Source organism: Bos indicus, chromosome 19, assembly GCF_029378745.1.
Source record: "Bos indicus isolate NIAB-ARS_2022 breed Sahiwal x Tharparkar chromosome 19, NIAB-ARS_B.indTharparkar_mat_pri_1.0, whole genome shotgun sequence".
In the NCBI taxonomy this organism is placed as follows: Eukaryota; Metazoa; Chordata; class Mammalia; order Artiodactyla; family Bovidae; genus Bos; species Bos indicus.
Window position 1 is genome coordinate 48,872,996 of NC_091778.1, and position 25,197 is coordinate 48,898,192.

The following is a 25,197-nucleotide window of genomic DNA, read 5'->3' on the forward strand; positions in this document are numbered from 1 at the left end:
TCCAGGTTCCTTTTTAATCAAACAGGATGGATGCACTCTGTCCCCAGAGTGTAAGTCACCAAGATTTGTATAAGGAATCTTGGTTTCAGGAGAGCTCCCCAAAAGTTGACAGTGAAGCTTTTTGTCCGTCTCTGGTCCCATGGCTAAGCCAGGCTGTCTAAGTCCTCCAGATGTAAGCTGGCAATAAACAACTAGACCTGGGTGCTACCTGGGGAATTTCAAACCTTAAACAGCAAATTATAAGTTGTTAGTTATCCCAGTTGACCTTATCTTGGCTAAGAGTCAGTTCCAGACTTCCAGTCATCCCTAGAGATAAGTATAGGACTGGCCCAGTCTAGCTGTGAATTAACTCTGTCTTACATAATAGTATAATGATGTTTCTTAGACTTAGAAAACTGGGGTTCAAAAATAATTGGTCCCAGATCACACAGATGTTGAGAGGCAAAGCTGAGATTCAAGTTCAGGTCTGTATAACTTCAAAACCCACACTGCATAGTTCTAAATCATTCTCTCTCAGAACAGATGACCTAACACCATTATCTAGCATTAAAAACTTAGTCTTTATCAACAAAAGCAGAGTAGTGAATCAAGATAAAAATGATTACTATCAGATTTCAAAAAATGATTACTATTGCTATTACTGGAAACATGATTTCTGGGTCCTTTAGGACTGACACAGATGCCAGAATAAGGAATGTTAAGCTTTTTTGAAAAATTATTGCTGTCAGTTTTAAAATATTATTGACGACAAGCTAATGTGCCTATATCCACGTATCAATCCATTTACAGAGGGTATATTTTATGGTATGTAAATTATACCTCAATAAAACTTTTTTAATATATGGAGTTAATTTTATTCACAATGAGGCTACTTATAAGCCTGTAATTCCTACTTCCTCACACTGTCTTACTGTCCTATATGGCTGTGTCAGCACTTCTTTATACTGAGATAGCAATTTTTTTTCTATATCAAGGAAAGAAAATGCAGAAAGTCTCAGAAAAATCTCTTTAGTTAGTTACAACTCAGTATTTTCCCACCATTCTTTGTTGCACCTGGAAATAACTAGATCTAAAGAATTAAAGTAGGGACAGAATAGGTCTATTGGAAAACAGATACGTATATTTTTCAGTGAGAGGCCATGTCTTCCTCTTCAGCTCCATTCATAGAAATTTTGCACATACGGGTTGTTAATTCATGTAGGCCAACATCTGATATATAGATTGTGTGGGCTTTAGACTTTTGAAATTTTTAGTTACCACATGAATCAAAAATATCGTTGCATTCTCTGATGCTTCATTCACTTTGGTAACTTTAAATTATATGATACAGTCTCACTATAGAGGAATAGTTGAGTAAAATAGAAGCATTTATTAAATAATATATGGATATTAGCATGTTGTTATTAAAAATAGCATTTCATTTTGTTATTCATTTTTTGTGTGTATGTGGCCTCTTCTGTCACAGAATTGTCCTTTTTCTGGGATTAATGATTTAGGACCTGTCTTGTTCACCACTGTACTCTGACATAAACTAGTTGCTCAATAAAATTTTATTGACTAAATAATTGAATGAAATTAACTCAAAGTCACCATGCTCTGGGAAAAGCATCAGTGAAGCAGAAATGTACAAAAGTCCTCATTGGGAATGTTGACTCTTAACTTCTGGTACTTTTTGTGAGTTGTCTGTTTTCACTCTGGTCCCCAGTGGTTCTGGCCCATTGAGCATCCAGTAAAACTAAGTTATTCATCCTCTCAACAGATACGTGTTGATCATAGTTTAAACTGTGTGCCAGAGCCTAGATCCATTTCTCTTTAGTGAAAAAGGGCAGAGGATACTTCGGGTTCGAAAAACAAATGAAGTATGAAGTATCAGGTTGGTTTATGCAGATAGTACAATTAAAGTGCAAAATGACATCAATGCTCTTCTTACTTGGGAAACTAGATGTCTTCCTTGTTTTTACTTTAAATACCATGACCATAGATGGCCTTCCTTATTGTAAACGTCATCATTTAAATGATAAAATAGGGTCCATAGGCCACTGAATATTTTTGTCTTTGTACCATGGATTCAGTTTCTTAGATCTTTTCGCCACCAATGAGGACTTTCATAATTTTTATTGATAGACCTCATGTTTTTGAAAAAATTTTCGACATCACACTGTGCATCATCAAATAGGTTATATCTCATTTTTATTTATCAAACATATATATGCATGATGTGTTTATGTATCATGTTGTTGTTGTTATTGAATTGCTCAGTCATGTCCAACTCTTTGTGACCCTATGGACTAGAGCCCTCCAGGCTCCACTGTCCATGGAATTCTCCAGGCAGAAATACTGGAGTGGGTAGCCATTGTCTTCTCCAGGGGATCTCCCTGACACAGGAATCAAACCCTTGTCTCCTGCATCTCCTGTTGGCAGGCAGGTTCTTTACCACTGAGCCACCTGAGAAATGGTATATTATGTGTATATATACATATGTGTGTGTGTGTGTGTATATGTGTGTATATATATATGCCAAAATTTCTGTTCAACATGTAGGTAACTGGTGTTATCACCCCTGATGTAACTGCAGCTAAGTTTATAGAAGCTTGACATTTTAGTTAGCTGGTCACCAGTAAACATATTATTTCTTAGAAATTAATTGAAATATTGAAAAATTGAAAAAACCAATTACTACCTTCTCAGACCTTTAAAAAGTGTAGTGTTTCAGTGTTTGGAACCTACTGAATGTGCTCATGGTTTATCTGAGGAAAAGGGCTATATTTCTGGAATATATACCAGGGTAAGACCACACAGATACAAGTGAACCTTAGCCAGCTCTTAATTTGGAACCTAAGGATAAAAACTTCTGCTAGGACACACCACCAAAAAAAAAAAAAAAAAAAACCCAGACATGAAAGGCAAAAGGTTAAATAACAGATACTTTCCATGTGGATCAGTCCTTTGAGAAACAGAAGTTTGCATTCTCCATCATTCAGGATACTGACCCTAGCAGCTGTGTGAACTCCAAGCTTCTAGCTAAGAATACAAAGTCAGATGAATCACAACATCTTTATCCCAAATGAAACTATACTTCAGTCAGATTTTTCTGAAAGAAAAATGTTGAAATGTATTTTAAATGAGACAGTTTCTATAAATTAGGATAAGAAACATGCATCTGTTTAAAAAGAACACCCACAGACACATAAACACATAATATAAATATACACTGTATACTATCACTGAACATATTCAGAGATTATAAAATATGCTGTAGAATCCATAAAATCTCATTGGGGAAGGTGTAACATTGTTTTTGGTGGCAGAAAGGTTGTAATCCATGGGGCTATTTATGACTGAAAGTCTGAATATATTAAACGAATTAATTAAGAATGGAGGAGAGGGTAGCTATTCAAGAAGTCTGTGTAGTGTTTCCTCATTTAGACAGATTCTTTCTCCTGTATTAGGGTCTACTTAAGGACTGTTTATATGTTCTAATTCTTTGTTACATGAAAATGGCCAGGAAATAATTTAAGTGAGGAAAAATATAGGATAAAAAGAGTATAAAGACCTTTTTGGTATCTTTGACACTGTCCAGCAATCCATGAAAAGTATATAAATTCCCTTTTGATGGAATTTGATAGGCCCTAGTTGTAAGTCCTGTAGCACTGATATATGAATTTCTTTTTGTTTGTTTGTTTTGTTTTTGTTTTTTAATTTTATTTTATTTAACTTTACAATATTGTATTGGTTTTGCCGTATATCAAAATGAATCTGCCACAGGTATACATGTGTTCCCCATCCTGAACCCTCTTCCCTCCTCCTTCCCCATACCATCCCTCTGGGTCGTCCCAGTGCACCAGCCCCAAGCATCCAGAATTTCTTTAATTCATTCAAATAAGAGTTGTTAAAGTAAATATGGAATCTATGTGAAAGAAAGTTATATTTTGGTTTCAGTTATTTAATTTCATGATGGAAGTACTTCCCTGGTGGTCCAGTGGCTAAGACTCTGAGCTCCCAATGCAGGGGACCTTGCTTTGATCCCCGGTCAGGGAATCTAAAGCCCACATGCCTCAATTAAGAGTTGCATGCCACTACTAGAGATACCACCTGCAGCAACTAATGATCCTGCGTGCTGAAACTTAAGACCCAGTGCAGCCAAATAAGTTTTAATTAAAAATAAATAAATTTCATGATGGAGATGAAATGATCATAGTATCTTTTTAAAAATAATGTTACTAATATTTTTATTATCTAATCGTGCATTTGGGTAATTATAAACAGATTAATCTCTCGGTTTTCATTTTACTCTTTTTCAGCTACCTTGACAAGCTATTCTGAAAACATGGAACGCACAAAATATGTTGGGGAAAGCAGTAAAGACTTAGGATCTGGAGGAAACCTAAAGCCTTGGCAGTCTCAAAAATCCAGCATGGATTCCTGTTTGTATCGAGTAGATGAAAACATGACGGCATCCACCTACAGTCTGAATAAGATACCAGAGAGGAATTTGGAAACCGTTTTATCACAATCAGTACAGTCTATTCCTCTTTATCTTATGCCACGGCCAAACTCAGTAGCAGGTAAGTTTTATTTTTTTAAATCACCATTTTACTGGCATATGTACTGAAATGAAGATTAATTCTGCTCTTACAATATTTAAATTTTCCGTTTATTTTCTTCAACTAAGCTATTATTTTGTGTTTGGGTAATATACTTGTGTATATCTTTTTGAACCTGGGGAAAGGTTCATGTTCCTTAAGTGACATTTTAATTCTGCTTCCAAAATACAGTTGTAAAATAAAAACATGCATAAAATCAAAAAGGAGCTTCCCGGGTGGTGCTAGTGATAAAGAACCCGCTTGCCAGTGCAGGAGACATAAGAGACTCAGATTCAATCCCTGGGTCTGGAAGATCCCCTGGAGAAGGGCATGGCAACCCACTCCAGTATCCTTGTCTGGAGAATCCCATGGACAGAGGAGCCCAGAGGGCTTCTCTCCAGAGGGTTGCAGAGTTGGACATAACTGAAGTGATTTAGCACCCAAAATCTAAAAGAGAACCCATAAAGTATATTGTCAGTCTCTTCAAAGTCTTTTCTCACATCAGAAGTCTTTTGAAGGATTTAAATCTGAGATTTTAGGTTTTAAAAACTTTGGTTTTAAAAATATAATGTGGGAATTCCATGGGGTCCAGTGGTTAGAATTTCACACTTTCACTGCCGAAGGCTCAAGTGTGATTCCTGGTCGGGGAACTAAGATTCCACAAGCTGTTCAGTGCAGCAAAAAAAAAAAAAAAACGTTATTAAATTGAAGCATATTTCAGTAGAATTTACATTATCAGAAATCATCACCTATAGTTTGAGAGTGTGGCAGGCAGGCAGCAAGAATTAACTTCCCCATTCAAATAGCTAGGTATTTTCGCAATACTCTGGCTATATTATCAAAGTAGCATCACGAGGTGCCTACATTGCCTGAGAATAACTCAGACACCACTAGCAGTCTCAGTCATAAGGGGGTGATACAGAAAATAAGCGGCTGGAATATGAAGCTGTTTTTCTTTAGCAGCTGTTCAGAACTACGTCAGGGGATCATTTTAACCCCACTAAGTTGCTGTCTAATAATTGAGACCAAGACTTTTGCAGAACAGTCAGGCACTCTGACATTATCAAAATGAACCATCATATCCAGACCTGGTCCAGACTACAAAGTCAAAGTTACATTTGTCTCTCTTACTTACCTGATGAGTGCCTAGATAGGTTTATCTCACTGACACAAGAAAATAAAATACTTACTGTAGGCAAGAGCTCCTAGTTTCCAGATGAAATTGTTTGTTATGCAGATGATAATGCGATGCTTCTTGACTTCCCCATCTCCCTTCTGAACCTTTTCTAAGCCACTACTCTGTTCCATCCTCTGGGAGACCATCAGCATCTGTCATCAGATGTGATTATGAGGAGAATGGCTCATCCAGAACATCAGTGACTGTGGAAGATGTTAATGCTCATTTCTCAAAGAGTATTCACTTCTATATAATGACAAAATTTTCTCTCCTAGGTTATTTTAAATACGGTGATCCCCAACTGTGATGTCATTTTAGAATCCTAGAATGCTATATAACATGAGAAATTGCTAGGTAAATTCAGTTTATCTGAAAGAGAAGCATTTAGATCCTTACATAACAATGGAAGCTAAAGCTACCAACCTTCATGGTGCATCCCAGTTTACTTCTTAACTAAGCCGCAGTGACTCCTAGAGAACTCTGGCTCTGTTGAGAAGGGCCCTGAGCACTTCTTAGGAAACAGAAGTGTAAGCTTCTTGTGTTCTCTTTTGAGTTTACTGAAGAGTCTATGAATTATTTCCCTTCTTGAGCATGAATGTCTGTTGAGATTCATTATTTTGCCCAAGGCAAACACTAACATTTGTTGTTTAGTCGCTAAGTCGTGTCTGAGTCTTTTGTGACCCCGTGGACTGTAGCCTACCAGGCTCCTCTGTCCATGGGATTTCCAGGAAAGCAATACTGGAGTGGGTTGCTATTCCCTTTTCCAGGGGATCTTCCTGACCCAGGGATCAAACCCATGTCTCCTGCAAAGGCAGGCAGATTCCATACCACTGAGCCACCAGGGAAACCCAATACTAACTTCAGGTTTTACATAAGTTGCCCACATGTCCATCAACAGACTGGATGAATGGTGTACAACAAAGAAAAATAATGTACTACCACTGCAGACAACATCATGGAGAGTGCATACTGAATGAAGTATATATATTTATATAAAGTTCAGAAAAACAGCCAAAGCTATGGCACTTCTATGGTGAAAAACTAAAGTAGTGGTTACCTTTGGTGGGAATATCAATTAAGGAAGCCTTCTCTATATTGATCTGAATGGTGGTTGCCTTGGTGTATACACAGATAAAAATTTATTGAGCTAAACATATAAGATTTATGTACTTTATGTATGTAAACTATACCTCAACCTAAAAATAAATAAAGTATATGTTTAGATTCTTGTCTTTCTAAAAGGGTTTTCCCTTGTCTTTGGTTTAGAAATAGCAGTCCTAGGTGACATAACTAGATCTTTGAAAACATACCTATTTTTTAGTGCTGATTAAAAATATTCAGATAATTTCAACAACTGGTTGATTTACTTAAAGCTATCAGAAGTTTGTTTCTTTTTATTGCAAAGAGTCAGAGAAGGCAATGGCACCCCACTCCAGTACTCTTGCCTGGAAAATCCCATGGATGGAGGAGCCTGGTGGGCTGCAGTCCATGGGGTCGCTAAGAGTTGGATACGACTTTTCACTTTCATGCATTGGAGAAGGAAATGGGAACCCACTCCAGTGTTCTTGCCTGGAGAATCCCAGGGACGGGGGAGCTTAGTGGGCTGCCGTCTATGGGGTTGCACAGAGTGCGACTAAAGTGACTTAGCAGTAGCAGTAGCATTGCAAATAGTATTCCATTGTATACCTATAGCTCCTTTTATCTGTCCATCCGCAGTTGATGGACATTGAGGGTTTGTTTTTTTGTTTTTTTTTTTAGCTATTCTGAATACTGCTGCTATGAGCATTCTAGTGCAAGTCTTTGAGTAGATACATGTTTTCACTTCTCTTGAATAGACATCTAGGATTGGAATTGCTAGATCATAGGGTAAATTTATGTTTAACTTGCAAAGAAACTGCCAAAGTGTTTTCCAAAGTGTCTGCGCCACCCACAGTGTCTGAGGGTTCCTGTTTCTGTGCCTCCTCTCTGCCGTTTGGTATTGTCTTACCTCTTATCATGGTTATTCTAGCAGATGTGAAATGCTGCCTTGTTGTGGTTTTAATTTGCATTTTCCTAGTGACTAATGATGGTGAGCTTATTTTGTGTGCTTTTTAGCTATTCATATATCTTCTTTGGTAAAATATCTCTTTTTTTGATGGGTCCTCTGTCTCCCTATTATTGAGTTGTAAGAATTTGTTGTATATTCTGTATACAGATCTTTATCAGAGATATGTTTGCAAAATATTTTCACTCCGTTGCTTATCGTTTTGTTTTCTTATTGGTATATTTTGAAACATAAAACTTTTTAAATTTTTTATTCCTTTTTTGAAGTATAGTTGATTTACAGTGTTTCTGGTGTACAGCAAAAGTATTTCAGTTATACATATATATTTGTATACATTATTTTTCAGATTCTTTTCCATCATAGGTTATTACAAGATACTTAATATAGTCCCCTGTGCTATACAGTGGGTCCTTATTGGTTATCTATTTTTTATCTAATAGTGCCTATCTGTTTATCCTAAGTTTCAAATTTTTCCCTCCCCCCTTTTCCCTTTGGTAACCATAAGTTTGTTTCTGTATCTGTAAGCCTATTTCTGTTTTGCAAATAAGTTCATTTGTATCACTTTTTAGATTCCACATGTAAGTGGTAGCATATGGTACTTGTCTTTCTCTGACTTCACGTAGTGTGATCATCTCTAGGTCCTTTCGTGTTACTGCAGTGGCATTATTTCATTCTTTTCTATAGCTGAGTAATAGTCCATTGTGTGTGTATACCACATCTTTTTTACCCTTTTATCTGAAACACAAAAATTTTGATGACATCAGTTTATCTGATTTTTCTTTTTTGGTGCCTTTTTTTAAATCACTTTAATAGATAGGAAACTGTTTATATCATATATCATAACAGTGATTTTTCTTAGTTATTGGGGTTTATTTTAATTTGGATATTGAAAATTATTTACTTACATACTTAAATGTTGTCTCCTATCTTCATTTCTGTCTCCCCTTCCCCATGTTAAAACATAAATGAAAGGGATAATATTAGTCTAAATTGTTATTCCTATAAACCTTGATTATTATGTTTTCATCTATCACAATGGTCATCTCATAACACTGGCTTTTCTGGCTAGCAGAGATTTTCCGGTTCTTAAGCTAATCATGCTTCTTCAATAGCTCTGTCCTGGGATTAGGATTAGATTAGGGTTTATACTGTCAGAGTAACATTTACTGTGTTGAACAAGATACTTCATTAGAGAATTATTTCTTGTCAGTATTGAATGTAATTCAAACTGACCACTAGTAACCTACAAGGCAAATCATAGGTCAGAAGTAGTTTGTATTGGGTTGTTTTCTCTATCTGGAAACCATGGTTTCACGTCCTCACACAGGGAGGAAGGTAAACCACATTTCTCAGGATTTCTCAGTTATTTTCAAATCTTAATAGGTTATACATTGAAAGTGTTTCCAGAATGTAGAAAGACAAAATTACTTTCACCTGCTAACTATTGGATGTGTGTAAATATTTGATAAGATCAGAGTTTCCAGTAGTTTATGTGATTAGATTTCTAAATCTGTTTTTGAAGTAAATTTTCTTAGCTCAGGAGGGTCCTCTCTTCTCATTTTAGCTCTAGAGATACATGTTTTGGACTTCCCCCGTGGCCCAGTGCGTAAACAATCTCCCTGCAAAGCAGGAGATGCAGGTTCGATCCCTGGGTCGGAGATACCCTGGAGGAGGAAATGACAACCCACTCTAGTATTCTTGCCTGAAAAGTCCCATGGAGAGAGGAGCCTGGCAGGCTACAGTCCATAAGGGTCACAAAGAGTCAGACATGACTGAGCAGCTAAGCACACAAAGCGAACACATGTTTTCCTTTACGTTCTAACATGTACATAGACGTGGTTCCCCAAAGTGGGGGAAGATCAGATGCTCAAATCTCCTAGGTGAACAGGAATAATTGAGGATTTCAAATACGAGATGACCTTGAAATAGGGGGAAATGTTAGTATATTATACTTACTAAATTGTTCTAAGCTTATGAATGAGATGGGGGTGATGAATGCCGATAATAAAATACTTTTTTTCAAACCCAGCTTTTAAATTTCCCTTCTTGTTTAAACTTTATCTCAGTGTGACTGATGTAATTATTTATTTTAGAGATTTAATGATGAATAATGATATGAAAATACCATTTGCATCACTTAAAAAAAACCTAGGGGATTAATTGTTTGATCGGTCCTTGCTGTGTTATAGACTTCTCGCTTCGGGAAGCAAAACATCCTCTTTAGCGTGAGCTTTATGGCATCTCTGTAAGACCACATCTGTCAGGGCCAGGAAATTGTCAAAGAATTTATTTGAGGCTAATGCAGGATTGAACTCTAAAGAATAAAACTGTTATTCGTAAGATTCTTGAATTTGAAAGGAATTGGAAAGGATTTGAGGCTTTTATAACACTTTTATTTGCAGGGAATAGAGTCAGCATGTATAAAATGCTGTGGTGGACTTTCCTAGAGTCGGACGGTTATGACTCTGCACTTTAATGCAGGGGACACAGGTGTAATCCCTGGGAGGGAAACTTAAGATCCCATATTTTTTTAAGTAAAAAATACTTTAAAAACACATGTATGCCTGTGGCGGATTCATTTTGATATTTAGCAAAACTAATACAATTATGTAAAGTTTAAAAATAAAATAAAATTAAAAAAAAAAAAACCATAGCCACTTACAGTTTTAAACAGAAAAAGATAGATAAACCACTTTAAGAATGTCCTTGATGACACAATAAAAAATTTTTTAATGTTTATGGTGATTTTTTAAAAAAATTTTTTTTGGAGATTTTCAACTCACTACAACATAAATTGAAGAAATATAGGTAATAAAAATTTTTGAGTAATCATGTCCTTTTTATTAATTACTAAAGTAGGTCTGATTAAATAAATATATTGCTCAATTAGATTTAGCTATATACTTTTAGAAACATAAAGATTCTTAAACAAGTGAAGTCTGAAGTTAATGTACCAATTAAAAGTTTCATATGCCACGTATGAAGATAGTACTATTGATAGTACTATTTAGTGAAAACAAAAACTCTTAACTTGAATAATGAAGTGATAAAAGGTGAGTTTTGACAGTCTAGCATTAAGGCTTGGGTTTTTCCTGGAGCAACTCGGTTTTCTGAATATAAATTTAGATATTTATGCAACTTTAAATTAAAATTCTAAAATAGGAAAAAATAAAAACTGTCTTTTATTGTTTTCAAAATGTAAATCGCTATTAACGTTTATTTTTAAACCTGTTGTGTTGGAAGGAGGTAGAGAACTCTTGTGGATTTGTGGTTGCATGGCAGAAATTATCAGAGTAGGCTGTCTGTGATCATCCTTGATGTCTTAAAATGAGATTGGCAATGAATTGGAGGGATATGGGAAGCAGGAGATGTTCACTTACAACAGCTGTCCTCAGTGCTTTGTGTGAAAATAAAAGAGTATCATGGAAACATCCAACAACAGAAGTCAGTTAAAATATAAACTCTCACCATCAACTTCTTAATGTTTGGAGCTGCACATTTTCCTAAGGAAAGGATCTTAAAAATCAGGTAAATGCCAAATGGGAATCTGGGGAATTTAAATGAATCCAGTCAGAAACTGGTGGCTCAGATGGTAGAGAATCCGCCTGCAACACAGGAGACCAGGGTTCAATCCCTGGGTTGGGAAGACCCCCTAGAGAAAAGAATGGTTACCCATTCCAGTATTCATGCCTGGAGAATTCCGTGGAGAGAGGAGTCTGGCAGGCTGCAGTTCATGGGGTCGCAGAGTCGGACACAACTGAGTGACTAACACTTTCGTTTTCAATCAGAAACTGTAATAAAGATTTTTACCCCCCCAAAAAAAGAAAAAAAAAACAGAAACAGGCTTTTCCACAGTCAGAATGTTGGCTTTATGAATCAGTGGTGTTGGGACAGCAGAGTGGCCTCTTGCCAGGCTGTAGCAAACATAAAGTATCATTCCAGGCTCCTGCTCGGGTCAGCCAGAACGTCAGTTATGCTACTAAAATGCGTTTGTGTAAGTGGCAACTGATATAAGAAGAAACGATTTAAACTGATTCCAAACTCTATAACAGAGAGTTGCCTCTGGAATGTCTTGTACCAAATGTTGTCTGCTGGATTTTTTTCCTGCCCACTTGTGTATTAAATTCAAGAAGTTTGTCAGTTAATTGTTCTGTCAGTGAGTCAGCTGTTCCAATCTGATGAAATCCCAGGAAAATATATGCTCCCTTTTCCACTTCCCTCTTCCTTCTCTGAAAACAAGGCCTTCCTTTTAGTGACATAGATTTTTATGGGCTTACTTTTTAAAAGCATTTTCTCTTTACATAAAATTTTTTATTGTTAATTTGTTTTTCTTCTTTTGTCAATTCACTTCAGCTAATCTAATTATCTTTTTTTTTTTTAAGCATCAACATATATACACTACGATGTGTAATATAGATAGCTAATGGAAGCTGCTGTATAACACAGGGAGCTCAGCTCCGTGCCCTCTGACAACCTGGAGGGATGGGGGGTGGGAGGAGGGGGTTTGAGGGAGGCTCAAGAGGGAGGGAACATGTATACTTATAGCTGATTCACACTGTTATACAGCAGAAACCAACACAATATTGTAAAGCAATTATCCCTCCAGTTAAAAACAAAAAAAAAAACCTGATTATCTTATATTTGTATCTGTATATGTTCATTACATATTATAGTACTAATTTAATTTGACAAAAGTATCTCGAAAGAAATCACCAGGACAATTTCACAGTAAAAGTGGCTCTATGAAGTGGGCATATGTATGTCCCCATAGATCTGTCACCAGTGTTCATGTAGAATGATGATGTGCAAGGTACCGTTGCTGCCAGCCTCCTTCATCCTTAGCTTTCAGATAACCTAGGGAGACAAAGCTGAATTTGTTATTCATTGATTGTTTAAGTATAGCCCAAATGCAAATGTGTCTGTTAAACACAATCATTTAGTCATTAGACTAGCACTTATATATGCCAGGCACTCTTCAAAGCACTTGAAAATTATCAATAAACGAAACAAAGATTCTCACCTTCATGGAACTTGCATTCTCACCAGGGAAAGTAAAATAAACATAAATAAGTAATTTATATAGTACAATAGAAAGTGATACGTGTTCTAGAAAAAAGGAAAAGGTCAGCAGTTCCTGAAGGAAGATAGTATGAACATCATTGGAGCCAAGCATGTTAGCACAGTGATGTCTGCTCAACATTAAGCAGAGCGGTGAGGGAGGTGAGGACAGAGCCAGACAGATCTCTAAATCCGAGTAGGACTAGCCTGGAACTTAATTCTGTATGGAGCATTATTGCAGGGCTCTGAATTTAGGAATGGAGTTATCGAAGATGAATCAGACATTGCCTTCTTATCCTCAGGAACTCACTGTAATCTAGGAAGAGAAGACAGACATGTAAACAATAAGCTGAATAACACAAGTTCTAATTAGCCATATATGTATGTGATTGCTGAAAGGGAGAAGCAGTTAATTCTGACTAAGGCAGCTATCAAGGAAACAGAAAAAGGGTAGCCTGAGCAAGTTCTGACAATAAGTGAAATATTTGACAATGTGTGACAGAGACTTTTTCTCAGAAAGTGGCTTGCAAATGGAAAAGATTACTGTGCTGTGACTGTGCTGAAGAATACAGCTCTGTACAGTTAGTGAAACAAGGGCCACAGCACACAGTCTCCTGGCTGATCTTCCCAATATTTGTCTCACATGCCTCTAAATACTGTATTTGAAGGACAAGAATTTTGAAGATGATTTAGCAGAAAGAAACAAAGTAAGACTAAGGAGAATAGTAAGGAAAAAAGACAGTAAAGAAATTATTTGGGATTATTTGATCAAATAGTGATGGATTCAGAGGCCAGCAAAAAAAAAAAAAAAAGATACTAATTGCTAAAATAAGAAAAGCATTGAATGTTTTAATAGACTTCAGTCAGTTTACTTTCAGTCGCTCAGCCATGTCCGATTCTTGCAACCCTATGGACTGCAGCATGCCAGGCCTCCCTGTCCGTCACCAACTCCAAGTTTATTCAGTCCATTGAGTCGGTGATGCCATCCAACCATCTCATCCTCTGTCGTCCCCTTCTCCTCCTGCCTTCAATCTTTCCCAGCATCAGAGTCTTTTCAAATGAGTTAGCTGTTCAGATCAGGTAGCCAAAGTATTGGAGTTTCAGCTTCAACATCAGTCCTTTCAATGAATATTCAAGAACTGATTTCCTTAATAGACTTGGGTAACCATAACTCAGTTGCAGTCCAGATTAAAACAATAGTTTCCCATTGGTTTCAGGATCTCGGCCCTGGATCAGGACTTCAGAGCTATTGTGCTTAATATTGAATATCTCTGCTTTTCCTTAGTTCAGTTTGCCTGTGAGTATTTGGACTTGTAAAGGAATGAACTGTTATTCAGCTCAGTGATTACAGTATTTTTTCTTTTTCTTCTAATGTCTTGTGTCTGAATTGAGAAATGTGCTCAATATGTTTTACTACTTTTTTTGTTTTGTGAAAAAAAAGCAATAGAACAACTGATATTTATTTTCTAGGAGTTACTGAGGTAAAGCATAGTTTAATAAAACTTAAGTTCACACTAACATTTATATTTTACAAAAGCTGCCAATAACTCATCAGTGAATTTAAGAAATTGAACATGTAGAACGAAAGCTATGCCAAAAGATTTTCTAATACAAAGTAATTAAAATGGATTATGTAACTGTTACTTAGTTTAAATCTATACTCCCTGTATAGATCTCCTGTAATTTAAAAGATTCATGAATAGATATAATATATAAAAAGAAGAGATTTTATGTTTTTAACAAAACTTGTTGCTATACTCCATGTTACGTGTTTCTATTATCATTCTGCCTACTATCAATGAAATACACATTCTCTTTTTATTAAAACATGTCAAATCATTTTAGTGTGTTAGCATCCCAGTCGGGGTAGTGTCATTGTGCCTGGCATTTTTAAATAAGAGATTAGATAGTTATCTGTTCTAGATAGTTTGATTTTCAGAATGCATAAATCAAGATTATTTTTTATTCTTCTGATATCCTCTTCCCCCCTCTGGTATGTAATGTAGTATTTGTCTTCCCTTTCTTGATTCGAGTTCCTTGGACTAACTTTCAGAGACTTTTATTTCTTTTTAAAAACTATATGTGTAATTCAGATAAATTCCTTTTGTCTGAGTTTCCAGTAGATCCAGGTAAATAAAACAGTTGCAGTAATTGAAGAGTGAAGGGGACACGTCTCTTGCACTTGTTTTTGCATTCTTTTCTCTCTTCCTCTCCCTCTCTTCGATTTTCTCCATCTTTTCTTTTTTCAGCTCATGGAACACTTTGTAGCTCTCTGTGTGCCACTTTACATAACCCACTTTCTTGTTGTTTGCGTCCTGCCTTGTTTGGGGATGTGGACAGTGCTTCATTGGGACTCAGCAGTCAAGAGGGATCTCAGTGTGCTTCCGCTCCCCTACTCTCTATAAAACAGTCACAGAGGCGGACCGGCAACAAAGCCCGTGAGAACAAAGCCTGGCGCATAGAAGGCCCTCAGTAAATCACCGTCGTGGAGTTACTGAACTATCCCCCAGCGCACCCTACATAGTTGGCAACAGACTGAATGAACAGTTATTTAAAACATACATTTTTTACAATTTTATTTATTTAGGCTGTGCAGGGTCTTCGCTGCAGCGTGGGCTGTGCTGAGCAGGGGCTTCTCTCACTGCTCGGCGCTAACGCTGGGGCACACGGGCTTCAGTAGTTGCGGCTTCCGGGCTCTAGGGCACAGGCTCAATAGTTGTGGTGCACGGGCTCATTGCTCCATGGCATGTGGGGTCTTCCCAGACCAGGGAGTGAACCCGTGACCCCTGCATTGGCAGGCAAATTCTTAACCACTGGACCACCAGGGAAGTCCTAAACAACCATTTTCTGACTGAAGTTTGGTGTTTTGTTTTGTTTTGTTTTTAAAAAAAAACTTGTCTTCAGCACTTCCTGATTCTTGATTTCTTCACTTTTCTCTTCGTTATGAGTGGACCCAACAACTCTGAGTGTATAGCAGTGGCATTACATTCCCACTCTCTTCTACCATTTTCTCTCTTTTGTGGCTAGGTTAGGGGTTAAAAGATTTACAGATGCAATGGGAAGCCATTATTACTTGATTATCTTCAGAGAGCAACAACATGTTTTTTGGAATTCATGGACATTGGCAGTTCCCTAAATACTAACATTTCCATAACATCTTACGGGGGGGGGTGGGGGGGGGCGGGGAACCTGAATGAACTTTTTTGGCCAGCCCAGTATGTCCAGTTCTCTGCTCATCGTCCCGGGTGTCCACCTTTCCATTATATACATACATATACACACATGTAAACATTGTTTTCATATTTCATTCTTTACCATGAAGGGAAAATGTCGAAGATAGAGTTTCGTGATTCTTTTACAACTTAATATAATCTGGAACAGATCTCTTCACTGATGGTGTTTACACAAATGGGTTTGTGACCCAAAAGAAGCAAACACTAATCATCTGTGCTGTCAGGTAATGTGTTTGCCAGCCCGTTGGAAGTATTCTCCATAAACTCAGGCATTTGATAGTGAAGAAGGAGCTGCAGACAACTCTTGACATGTTTCTCTGGCCCGTATTTCAGACATTGATGAGGACTTTGAGTTGAGCAAATTCTCGGTAAAGTGTCTGCTCTCATTCCAAAGTTTGGAGATACAGACTAACTGAAAGTTTTCTAAACTTCTGTCTTCTGACCAAGCTCTTCTGTCTTATCAGCCACAAGCTCTGCCCACTTGGAGGACCTCGCTTACCTGGATGAACAGAGACATACCCCTTTGAGAACTTCTCTTCGAATGCCAAGACAGAGCATGGCCGGTGCTCGCACGCAACAGGATTTAAGAGGTTAGAACCACAGAAGGGCATTGCATGGGGATACCCAGGGGAAAATGGAAATGGGTGGTAGGCAAAAAGTTCCTTTAGTTCCAATTTTCACACTTATGTAAGCCTCCCTTAAGATGTGAGCATGTCACCAGTTCACTCTGCTGTCTCTAGAGAGAAAGATGAACATAAATATGTTGTAATCATCATAGAAAGGCAGTGGGATTACCAACAGTTGGAAGCACTGATTCCTTGAAATTCTGAAAGAAAGCAAGTGGAAAGGGCTGGTGTTGATGGGGAAAGTCTTTTAAGGTCTTGGATCTTAGAAGTAATTATTGATCAATTTCAGCCCTCACCCTATTTCAGGTGAATTTGATGCTGTTATGTGTTTCATTAAAGAATGCATCTCATTTACAGTCTAGTGGCCATTTCTAGTTAAATAAAATACTTTGATTTTCTTAGAATTTTAGTGCCTCTAGTCCTGTTCTGGCAGCATGTAAACAACTTATCCTTTCCCACTCAGATCCCTTCTTTACGCTCTTTGTGCTTCTACAGTCAGGCACCTGAGCTTTTTGAAGACTTTCATTTCGTTAAAACCACAGTCTAGTTGAGAAGCCTGTTATTGGTATCTCTGCTTGTGCCTCTTGTTTGCACAAATGAACCAATCTGTGATAGCCTTTAACAAACGGTCTCGCTTTTTCTCATATCTAGTAATCCATAGCTCTGCTACATCAGGTGCAGCTTATTTTATCTTTAGACTGTCTTCATCTTCGCTCTGTTCTCCTCACCCCATCCCATGCTTTGCTACCATATGCATAGTTCACACAAGAAGGGACTCAAAAAACACATGCCTGCTGTCCATTCTGGAAGTCATTATGCTGATGGTTTTTCATTGATGGCTAGGCAGCTATGAGCATGAAGTAATTGGTTGTGTTGCTACAGTTACCATACCTGTCATCAACAATGGTGAGTTGATACCCTCATTCATGGTTTTAGTTCCCAATCTTGTCCATCCTGCTTTTCATCATTTCTTCAGTTAGCCACATACTAGTTGCTTATCCCAGAAAGTGGAATTACGTCAAGTACTATTTTGATGCTGGTAGATTATGTCCAAAGCCTGAATAAATTTAATCAAAGAGCAAATAAATTATTTGTGCCAAGGCCAAAATGCATGGCTATAATAAAGAAGATTGGCTACAAATGTTAATCTTATCTAGACCTTCAGATTTGATTGAAAATCTGCCACATTAGCATAACCTTACATTACATTCTGGAAAACATACTGATATTGTTGATAATATTTTCTCTTTTGCTAGTCATTAAATAATGGGTTTGACACTACATCAAAAACAAAATTAATGACGTGTATTTTCTGTATAATGCAGCTGTGTATTTTTTGGTAGTGTACTTTAAAATTTTTTTCTAATTGGAGGATAATTGCTTCACAATGTTGTATTAGTTTCTGCTGTAAAACAAAGTGCATCAGCTGTGTACATACACATATATACCCTCCCGCTAGAGCCTCCCTACTACCTTCCCCACCCCACCCCCATCCCACTCCTCTAGGTCATCAAGAGCGCTGAGCTGAGTTCTCCGTGCTGCACAGCAGTTTCCCGCTAGCTGTCTGTTTTACAGATGGTTCAGCTGTGTGTTTTTGAGACCTCTTCATGTTGGGCTCCACTGATACTTGATGGCACATGTCTGCTTTTAGTATCTAAAGATTTAGTAAGATCTTTGACAAATACACTCTGGTGAGTTTGATGTTTACACATAGATGTCAGCTGTGTAAAGAATACAACAAAAATCTTTTCCATTTCACTGAGCTTCAGCCTAAAGTGCATCCAAAGATTTTTTCCAAAACGTACCTAAATCTTTAGGAAGCTCTCCACCTGAATAATGCATTCCTCACAAAACTAATATCCTATCCCTTGCAGATAGGGTTTCAACTTACTGTTTACATTCATACTTAAAGATGGAGTTTGTCCATTGTAGGGAAAGAGCAAATCAGCCAAGATGGCGTGGTCAGTCTCCCTCGCCCCACACCCTCTCGCTCTCGCCCCACATTTTGTGAATAATGATATGTAACAGCTAAGATCACTTATAGCACTGCACACGCACATCACAAGGTACTCGCTTGACCACAGGCCACGTATGTTCTGTAAGCAAATATAAGCTCCACCTGAAAAAGTCCTTGTGGCTGCATTATGGTAGTGAGGCTGCGTTAAGGCTGTGTCCACTGGGTCAACCACAAGAGGAGAGAATACAGCATTGTCTGCCGCTGCAGCTGCCGTGCCACTCAGGAGAGAATAAACGTGTTTGCAGTTCCTAGGACTCCTTGAGTTTTCTTCCAGCTTCCCTGCTCCCACCTTGCCTACCCTGGGCTCAGTGAGCAGTGTGCACAGGGAGATACAGTGAGACACTTGGTGTAGTTGACAGGATCAGCGAGACATCCATTGATGAAGATGCTGCGATATTATGATATTAGTGTTTCAGTTCCTTAAAGTTGTCTTTTCTTTTGCGTTTTAGCAGTCAAAGGTTGGAACATGCCATCCAGATGAGTGCATTAATCCATGAGATGAGTGTTTACTAAGAAGTATTTTGTCTTCTAAAATTAGTTTGTTAATTTAGAACTTTGAGGCCCTAGACAATAACCTTCCCTCAAAAACATGTTATCTTGATTACTGTTTACAAGTGAACTCTGTAGCTTAGACATCGACAAGAAAGGAAAGCAAATGAGGACAGACTTCCTTGTGTTTCTGTAGACCTGTTTGGCAAGCCTTTATAATTTGTGATTGTTATATCGAAAACATTACATTTTATTATAGATATAGAATCATTGTTTTCCTGGCATAATTTTAAAAAAACATGTCACGTCACATTTTCTAATTTTATTTAAAGGAACATACAAATTGCAGTTGTATTTCAGTTTTATATCTTTCCCTAACTCTGGTTATGATTGAAGTAAAGGAGCTTTACCCCCAAAAAGTAATAAAGTGATTGAAGACCTTTTTTAGTGTACATTAAGATATATCTTTCTGCATTAGAGATATATCTTTCTATATTTTAAAGTATAACTCAAACAAGTCCTGTTAGATAGTTTTTCAATCACAGTTCTGGTTTTAAATGAACCTGAATCTTCACAGAAGGTAGTTAATGGTCATGTACAATGTAGTATATCCAGTAGGTACTAAAATTATGGACAGATTTCAAGTATAGAGATTATCTGAAATAAAATCCCTTGAATATATGAAGAGGTGGCAAGCATTGGACACGTCATACAGGGGTCCCATACTAGTTTGTTTAGAGCAGTGATTCTCAAACTTTTTGGTCCCAGGAACTCTTTACACACTTAAATTATTGAGGACCCTACAAAGTTTGTGTTGTGCCAGTTATACAAATTGGTATTTGCCACATTAGAAATTAAAACTGAGAAATTGTTAAAATACTTGCTCTTTTTTTTTTAAATAGACCCATTGTGTGTTAACATCATGTAAGCACTGAAAAATTCCACCCTACCCTTGTGAGAGAATGAGAGTGGAAAAAGGCAAATAACCTCTTAGTATTATGAAAAGAGTGTTGCCTTTGTAGACCCCTAAAAGCGTCTTAAGAAGCCCCAGGGGTTCCAAGATCACACTTTAAGAAAAACGAATTTAGAGGATACCATTGTAATTGACAATTAGTTTTATGCCTTTAAGGATCACACAGTCTGTTTGCAGAAATCTGAAAAAGTGTAGTTTGAGAGTTGGTTAGAAGTTATTCATGGACATGGCTTAATAGTATAGGCATAGTTCATTTAGCAGTTACCTTAATAATAACTGCAGTTGTTTGACCATAATAATAGTCTTTTGACTGCTTGAAGCAAAAGTTGCTGGGATAATCCAGGAGCTACAGTTTGGATCTTCAAGTTGGGCATTAGTATTAACATTTGCTTCATTAGTTAAAAAAAAAAAAAACACCTTTTTTTTTTTTTCTTCACTTCTCAAGACAGCTGTTTTGAACAACTGTTCTAGCAAAATTTGTTTCCAGAGACCCAGCCCAACAATGAGAAGGAGGTCACATGAGTGCACTGGTCAGAGTCTTAGTTCAGCAAGTTAGTAGTTTCCTAGCTGGCAACCATCCAAGAGCTTGAACTCTAATGACAAAAGGCTTATAGTAGATTGTGTCCTAGTGCAGAGGATACAGCTGACCAACCTACTGCAGGTGCCTTTCGGGTCCCAAAGCCGGAATGTCCTTGACAGATACTAATTTGAAACCTTCAAGTGTTTAACTCAAGTCTTAAAAATTGTTTTGAGGGTCCACTTTTAATTTAATCACACTGTGTAAATGAGTTTCATGCTAGACCTGAAACTTCTCACTCTTTCTGACCATCCTAATGGAATCTCTTTTTCCCCAGAAAAAGACGGAAACTAAGTTTGCTGTCCAGTAAAAGGAAAGAAGAGGGTGTTGGTTTTTATGGATAAATGTTGTAAATCGTATGACGGAATATATAAATGGAACCAGGGGCGTTAAAATACGCAGAGCATACCATAGCATAATGACTTTGAATAGTGGTAGCTACTTGGGGTAAATTAATAACAGATTACTAATGATAAGATGCTGGAAACTGCCTGATATGAAATCACACTGTTGTGCTTAAAGAGATTATACGTTCCTTATTAAAATTTCATTTCTCGATATGTGTTGGTTTCCTTAGGACTTTTACTAAATCCCATTACATAAATAGCCATTCACAGGCATTAGATTTAGGTAATAGCAGCTTTAATAGATACTAGGTTGGCGGGCGTATATGCAAATGATAGTCTTGACTCACTGGCAGAACTGATGTGAAACTGACCCTGCCACAGTTAACTTGGCTTTGTCAAAGCAAAGAATTGAATTTTTATCAAATAAAATCAGTGCTTCATGCCATTTGTGAGTCCCTTCCTTTTCCAAAACAATGACTCCTTTCTAAAGATGACTAAGATGTATGTCATGAAGCTAATGAGCTTGCATTAAACCACTGAGTCACACATCCCTGAGGTTGCTTAGTCATCTTCATCATTGCCTGGCTTGCTCTCACATTTACAAGGGGATATTTCCATCAGTCTTTTCTGCCTCACTGTTCATTGTTTTATTTTTACAAGATTAAATTTCTTTCTTTTTAGGTAAATTGAAAATCCAGAAATAAAGTTGCATGCGCATAACTGCCTATATATAAATATTGGAGTAGGTTGTAGGTTTTGGTTTATGAGGTGATACTCTCACCCCTAGCCAGCTCTTTTGCATAGTACCCTAAAATTTGAAAATGCAGTGCTCAAACTGGATATCTTTGAATGTCTGGTAGAAAAGGATTTATACATTTTGGAGTAGTCAAACTGTAATTTTTTAAAACAAATCACTACTTGTTAAAGTAGCTAGAGACAGGCCCACAGGTCTGGTTTTTATGTAAACCAGCTTTAGTTGGTAAGTTTTATCTTAAAATTTGAAAGCATGAACAGTGGCTAATATACACCAAAGTTCCCCCAGAAAGACCTGAAAAGAAAGAATTAACCTTTGAGAGAGAGAAGAGTCTATAAGCCATTTAATCTTCTAACAGGCATGGATCAACCTCTTGCATTAAATAACACAACTCTTAAAGAAAGGCTGTGGAGTAACATGAAAGAAATTCTAATCATGATAATTAATTCTGCAGGAATAAATCACTGAAAATATTTTTAAATGCCTTAAGTGCAATAAAGAAAAATAAATAACCATTAAGCCGTTTTTATGTTTTGATCTATATTAGATTTAAAGGATGGCTTCCCAGTTAATCTTTCTATTTATTTTCTCCAAAAGTGACTAAATCTTATTAAAGTTACCATAATGCCAGGAAATTTATTTAGGTAACACTTTATAAAACATTTTTGATTCAGTAAAATGATCTTAAGCATTCCAACCTTGCAGTATGTAATAAAATATTTTTTATGGAATAACTTCCCCAGATAGTAATAAAATATAGCACTGGAGAATTTCCTTTGTAGGTCATAGCTATTTCATCACTGAGTGTTCAGTCTAAAAATGTTTAATCTTAAATTTCAAGTAATTAGTCAGTTCTTATTCTCCAGTAAATATCTTACCTTCAAGACCAACAATCTAATAACAAAAAACATACTTTTTATCAGATGTTTCACATTTTAAAATCTTTACTGTTTTTATATTTTTCCTACATCTTAAGGTATTAAATGTGAGGAAACATGTAAAAAGTGGCAACATTAGGGAGAGTTGGATTTTCCCTATTTCTTTAACTGTTTTTCAAAGATCATTGTTCCCTTCCTGAAAATTCCACTCAGTAATGACTCCAAAGTTTTTCTCAACAAATGTTCTTCTCTAAGACCAATGTCTGAAAGCTGAAATTTAATATTCAAGTTATTTAAACACTCAAAGTATTATTTCCCAGAGTAAAGTAAGCCTTTTACCTTTTTTATCCTCACAGTAATAGAATACAATAGACTTCCCAAAACACTAAGACAAATGCTGAGAATAGGAAACTTTTAAATAGATAACAAATGATAGCTTACATTTATTGGGGTTCTTATTCTTTACAGGCACAGCGCTAAGAGTTTTAAACATGTTATTTAATCCTCATAACTCTTTGATGCCAGTGGTAGCCGTAAGGGAATTGGGACTTAAGGAGGTTTATAACTTGCTTAGAGTTACAAAGTCTAGTCATTGCCAGTGCGAGGATTCATTTCATATCTGGTAGACTCTGGAGCCTGTGCTCTTAATCACAATGCTATCTTATATCAGAGACAATATAATATAAAAATCTTTACTATAATAATAGCAATACAATAGCTTATTGTGCTTAGTTCAGTACACTGGGGTGTTAGGCATGGGAAACAGTTCCGTATAAACACTAATTGCCAGATGGTGGTTGCCAAGGCCTGCAGGGAATGGAAAATGGGCAGTTGCTGTTCAGTGGGCATGAGAAGTTTGAGTCACAGAAGATAAAAAGTTTCTAGGAATCTGCTGTACAACATTGTGCTTATTGTTAATCATCTCATATGATTCAATTCAGTTCAGTTCAGTCGCTCAGTCATGTCCGACTCTTTGCGACCCCATGAATCGCAGCACGCCAGGCCTCCCTGTCCATCACCAACTCCCAGAGTTCACTCAGACTCACGTCCATCGAGTCAGTGATGCCATCCAGCCATCTCATCCTCTGTCATCCCCTTTTCCTCCTGCCCCCAATCCTTCCCAGCATCAGAGTCTTTTCCAATGAGTAACTCTTCGCATGAGGTGGCCAAAGTACTGGAGTTTCAGCTTCAGCATCATTCCCTCCAAAGAAATCCCAGGGCTGATCTTCAGAATGGACTGGTTGGATCTCCTTGCAGTCCAAGGGACTCTCAAGAGTCTTCTCCAACACCACAGTTCAAAAGCATCAAATGGCCATCAGATATCTTTTTTAGTGAAGTGTCTGTTCAGATATCTAGTCTACTTTTGCATTGGGTGGTTTCTTTTCTTACTAGTGACTTTTGAGAGTTTGTTACATAATTTGGATACCAGTCCTTTATCAGATGTGTGCTTCCTTTGTGGCTCAGTGAGTAAAGAATCTGCCTGCGATGCAGGAGACCTGGGTTCCATCCCTGGGTTGAGAAGATCCCCTGGAGAATGAAATGCCTGGAGAAGGCAACCCACTCCGTATTCTTGCCTGGAGAATCCCATGGACAGAGGAGCCTGGCAGGCTACAGTCCCTGGGGTCACAAGAGTCAAACATGACTTAGCAACTAAACCAGCCACCACCACTTTGCAAATATGTTTTTCCAGTTTATGGCTTGTTTTTTCATTGTCTTAACAGTATCTTTTGAAACAGAGGTTTTTAGAAGTTCAGCTTATGAATTTTTGTCTTTGATGGATTGTTCTGGCGTTGTATATAAGATTTCTTTGGCAAACCAGAAGTCACAAATACTTTCTCCTATATTTTCTTCTAGACATTTTACAGTTTTATGTTTAGGTGATTGATTGATTTTGAGTTAATTTTATATGTGGTGCATTGTAGGTATCAGAGTTTTTGGTTTTTCTTTTTGGCACATAGATTTCTAATTGTTCTAACATCCTTCATTGCAGAGACTGTTTACTGAATTCCTTTTGCACCTTTATACTGTCAAAAATCAGTCATCCATATATGTATGGATCTGTTTCCAGACCACTTCTGTTCCATTAATCTTTGTCTATTTTGATGCTAATACCACACCTCTGGGCTTCCCTGGTGGCTCAGATGGTAGAGCGTCTGCCTACAATGCAGGAGACCTGGGTTCGATCCCTGGGTCGGGAAGATCCTCTGGAGAAGGAAATGGCAACCCACTCCAGTACTCTTGCCTGGAAAATCCCATGGACGGAGGAGCCTGGCAGGCTACAGTCTATGGGGTCGCAAAGAGTCAGACGTGACTGAGCGACTTCACTTTCACTTTCACCACACCTCTTGATTACTATAACTTGATAATAAAGCTTAAAATTGGGATTGTTAACCCTTCACTGTTACTATTTATTTTCAGGGCTTTTCTAGGTTCTTTGTATT

The 25,197-nt window shown here is 37.3% G+C and overlaps 1 protein-coding gene and 1 non-coding gene across 10 annotated transcripts in view; both read left to right on the forward strand.

Annotated features, from left to right (window-relative positions):
• Positions 1–25,197, forward strand: part of TANC2 (tetratricopeptide repeat, ankyrin repeat and coiled-coil containing 2) — a 364,370-nt gene that overhangs the window by 233,167 nt on the left and 106,006 nt on the right. For all 9 annotated transcript variants that reach the window (XM_019981630.2, XM_019981634.2, XM_019981631.2 and 6 more), the window contains 2 exons: positions 4,302–4,565; positions 16,560–16,685. In XM_019981630.2, coding sequence (XP_019837189.1) covers positions 4,302–4,565; positions 16,560–16,685 — 390 coding nt within the window. The remainder of the gene's footprint in view (positions 1–4,301; positions 4,566–16,559; positions 16,686–25,197) is intronic.
• Positions 24,883–24,954, forward strand: TRNAC-ACA (transfer RNA cysteine (anticodon ACA)). Its single transcript has one exon. It is a non-coding gene; the product is annotated as a tRNA-Cys (tRNA).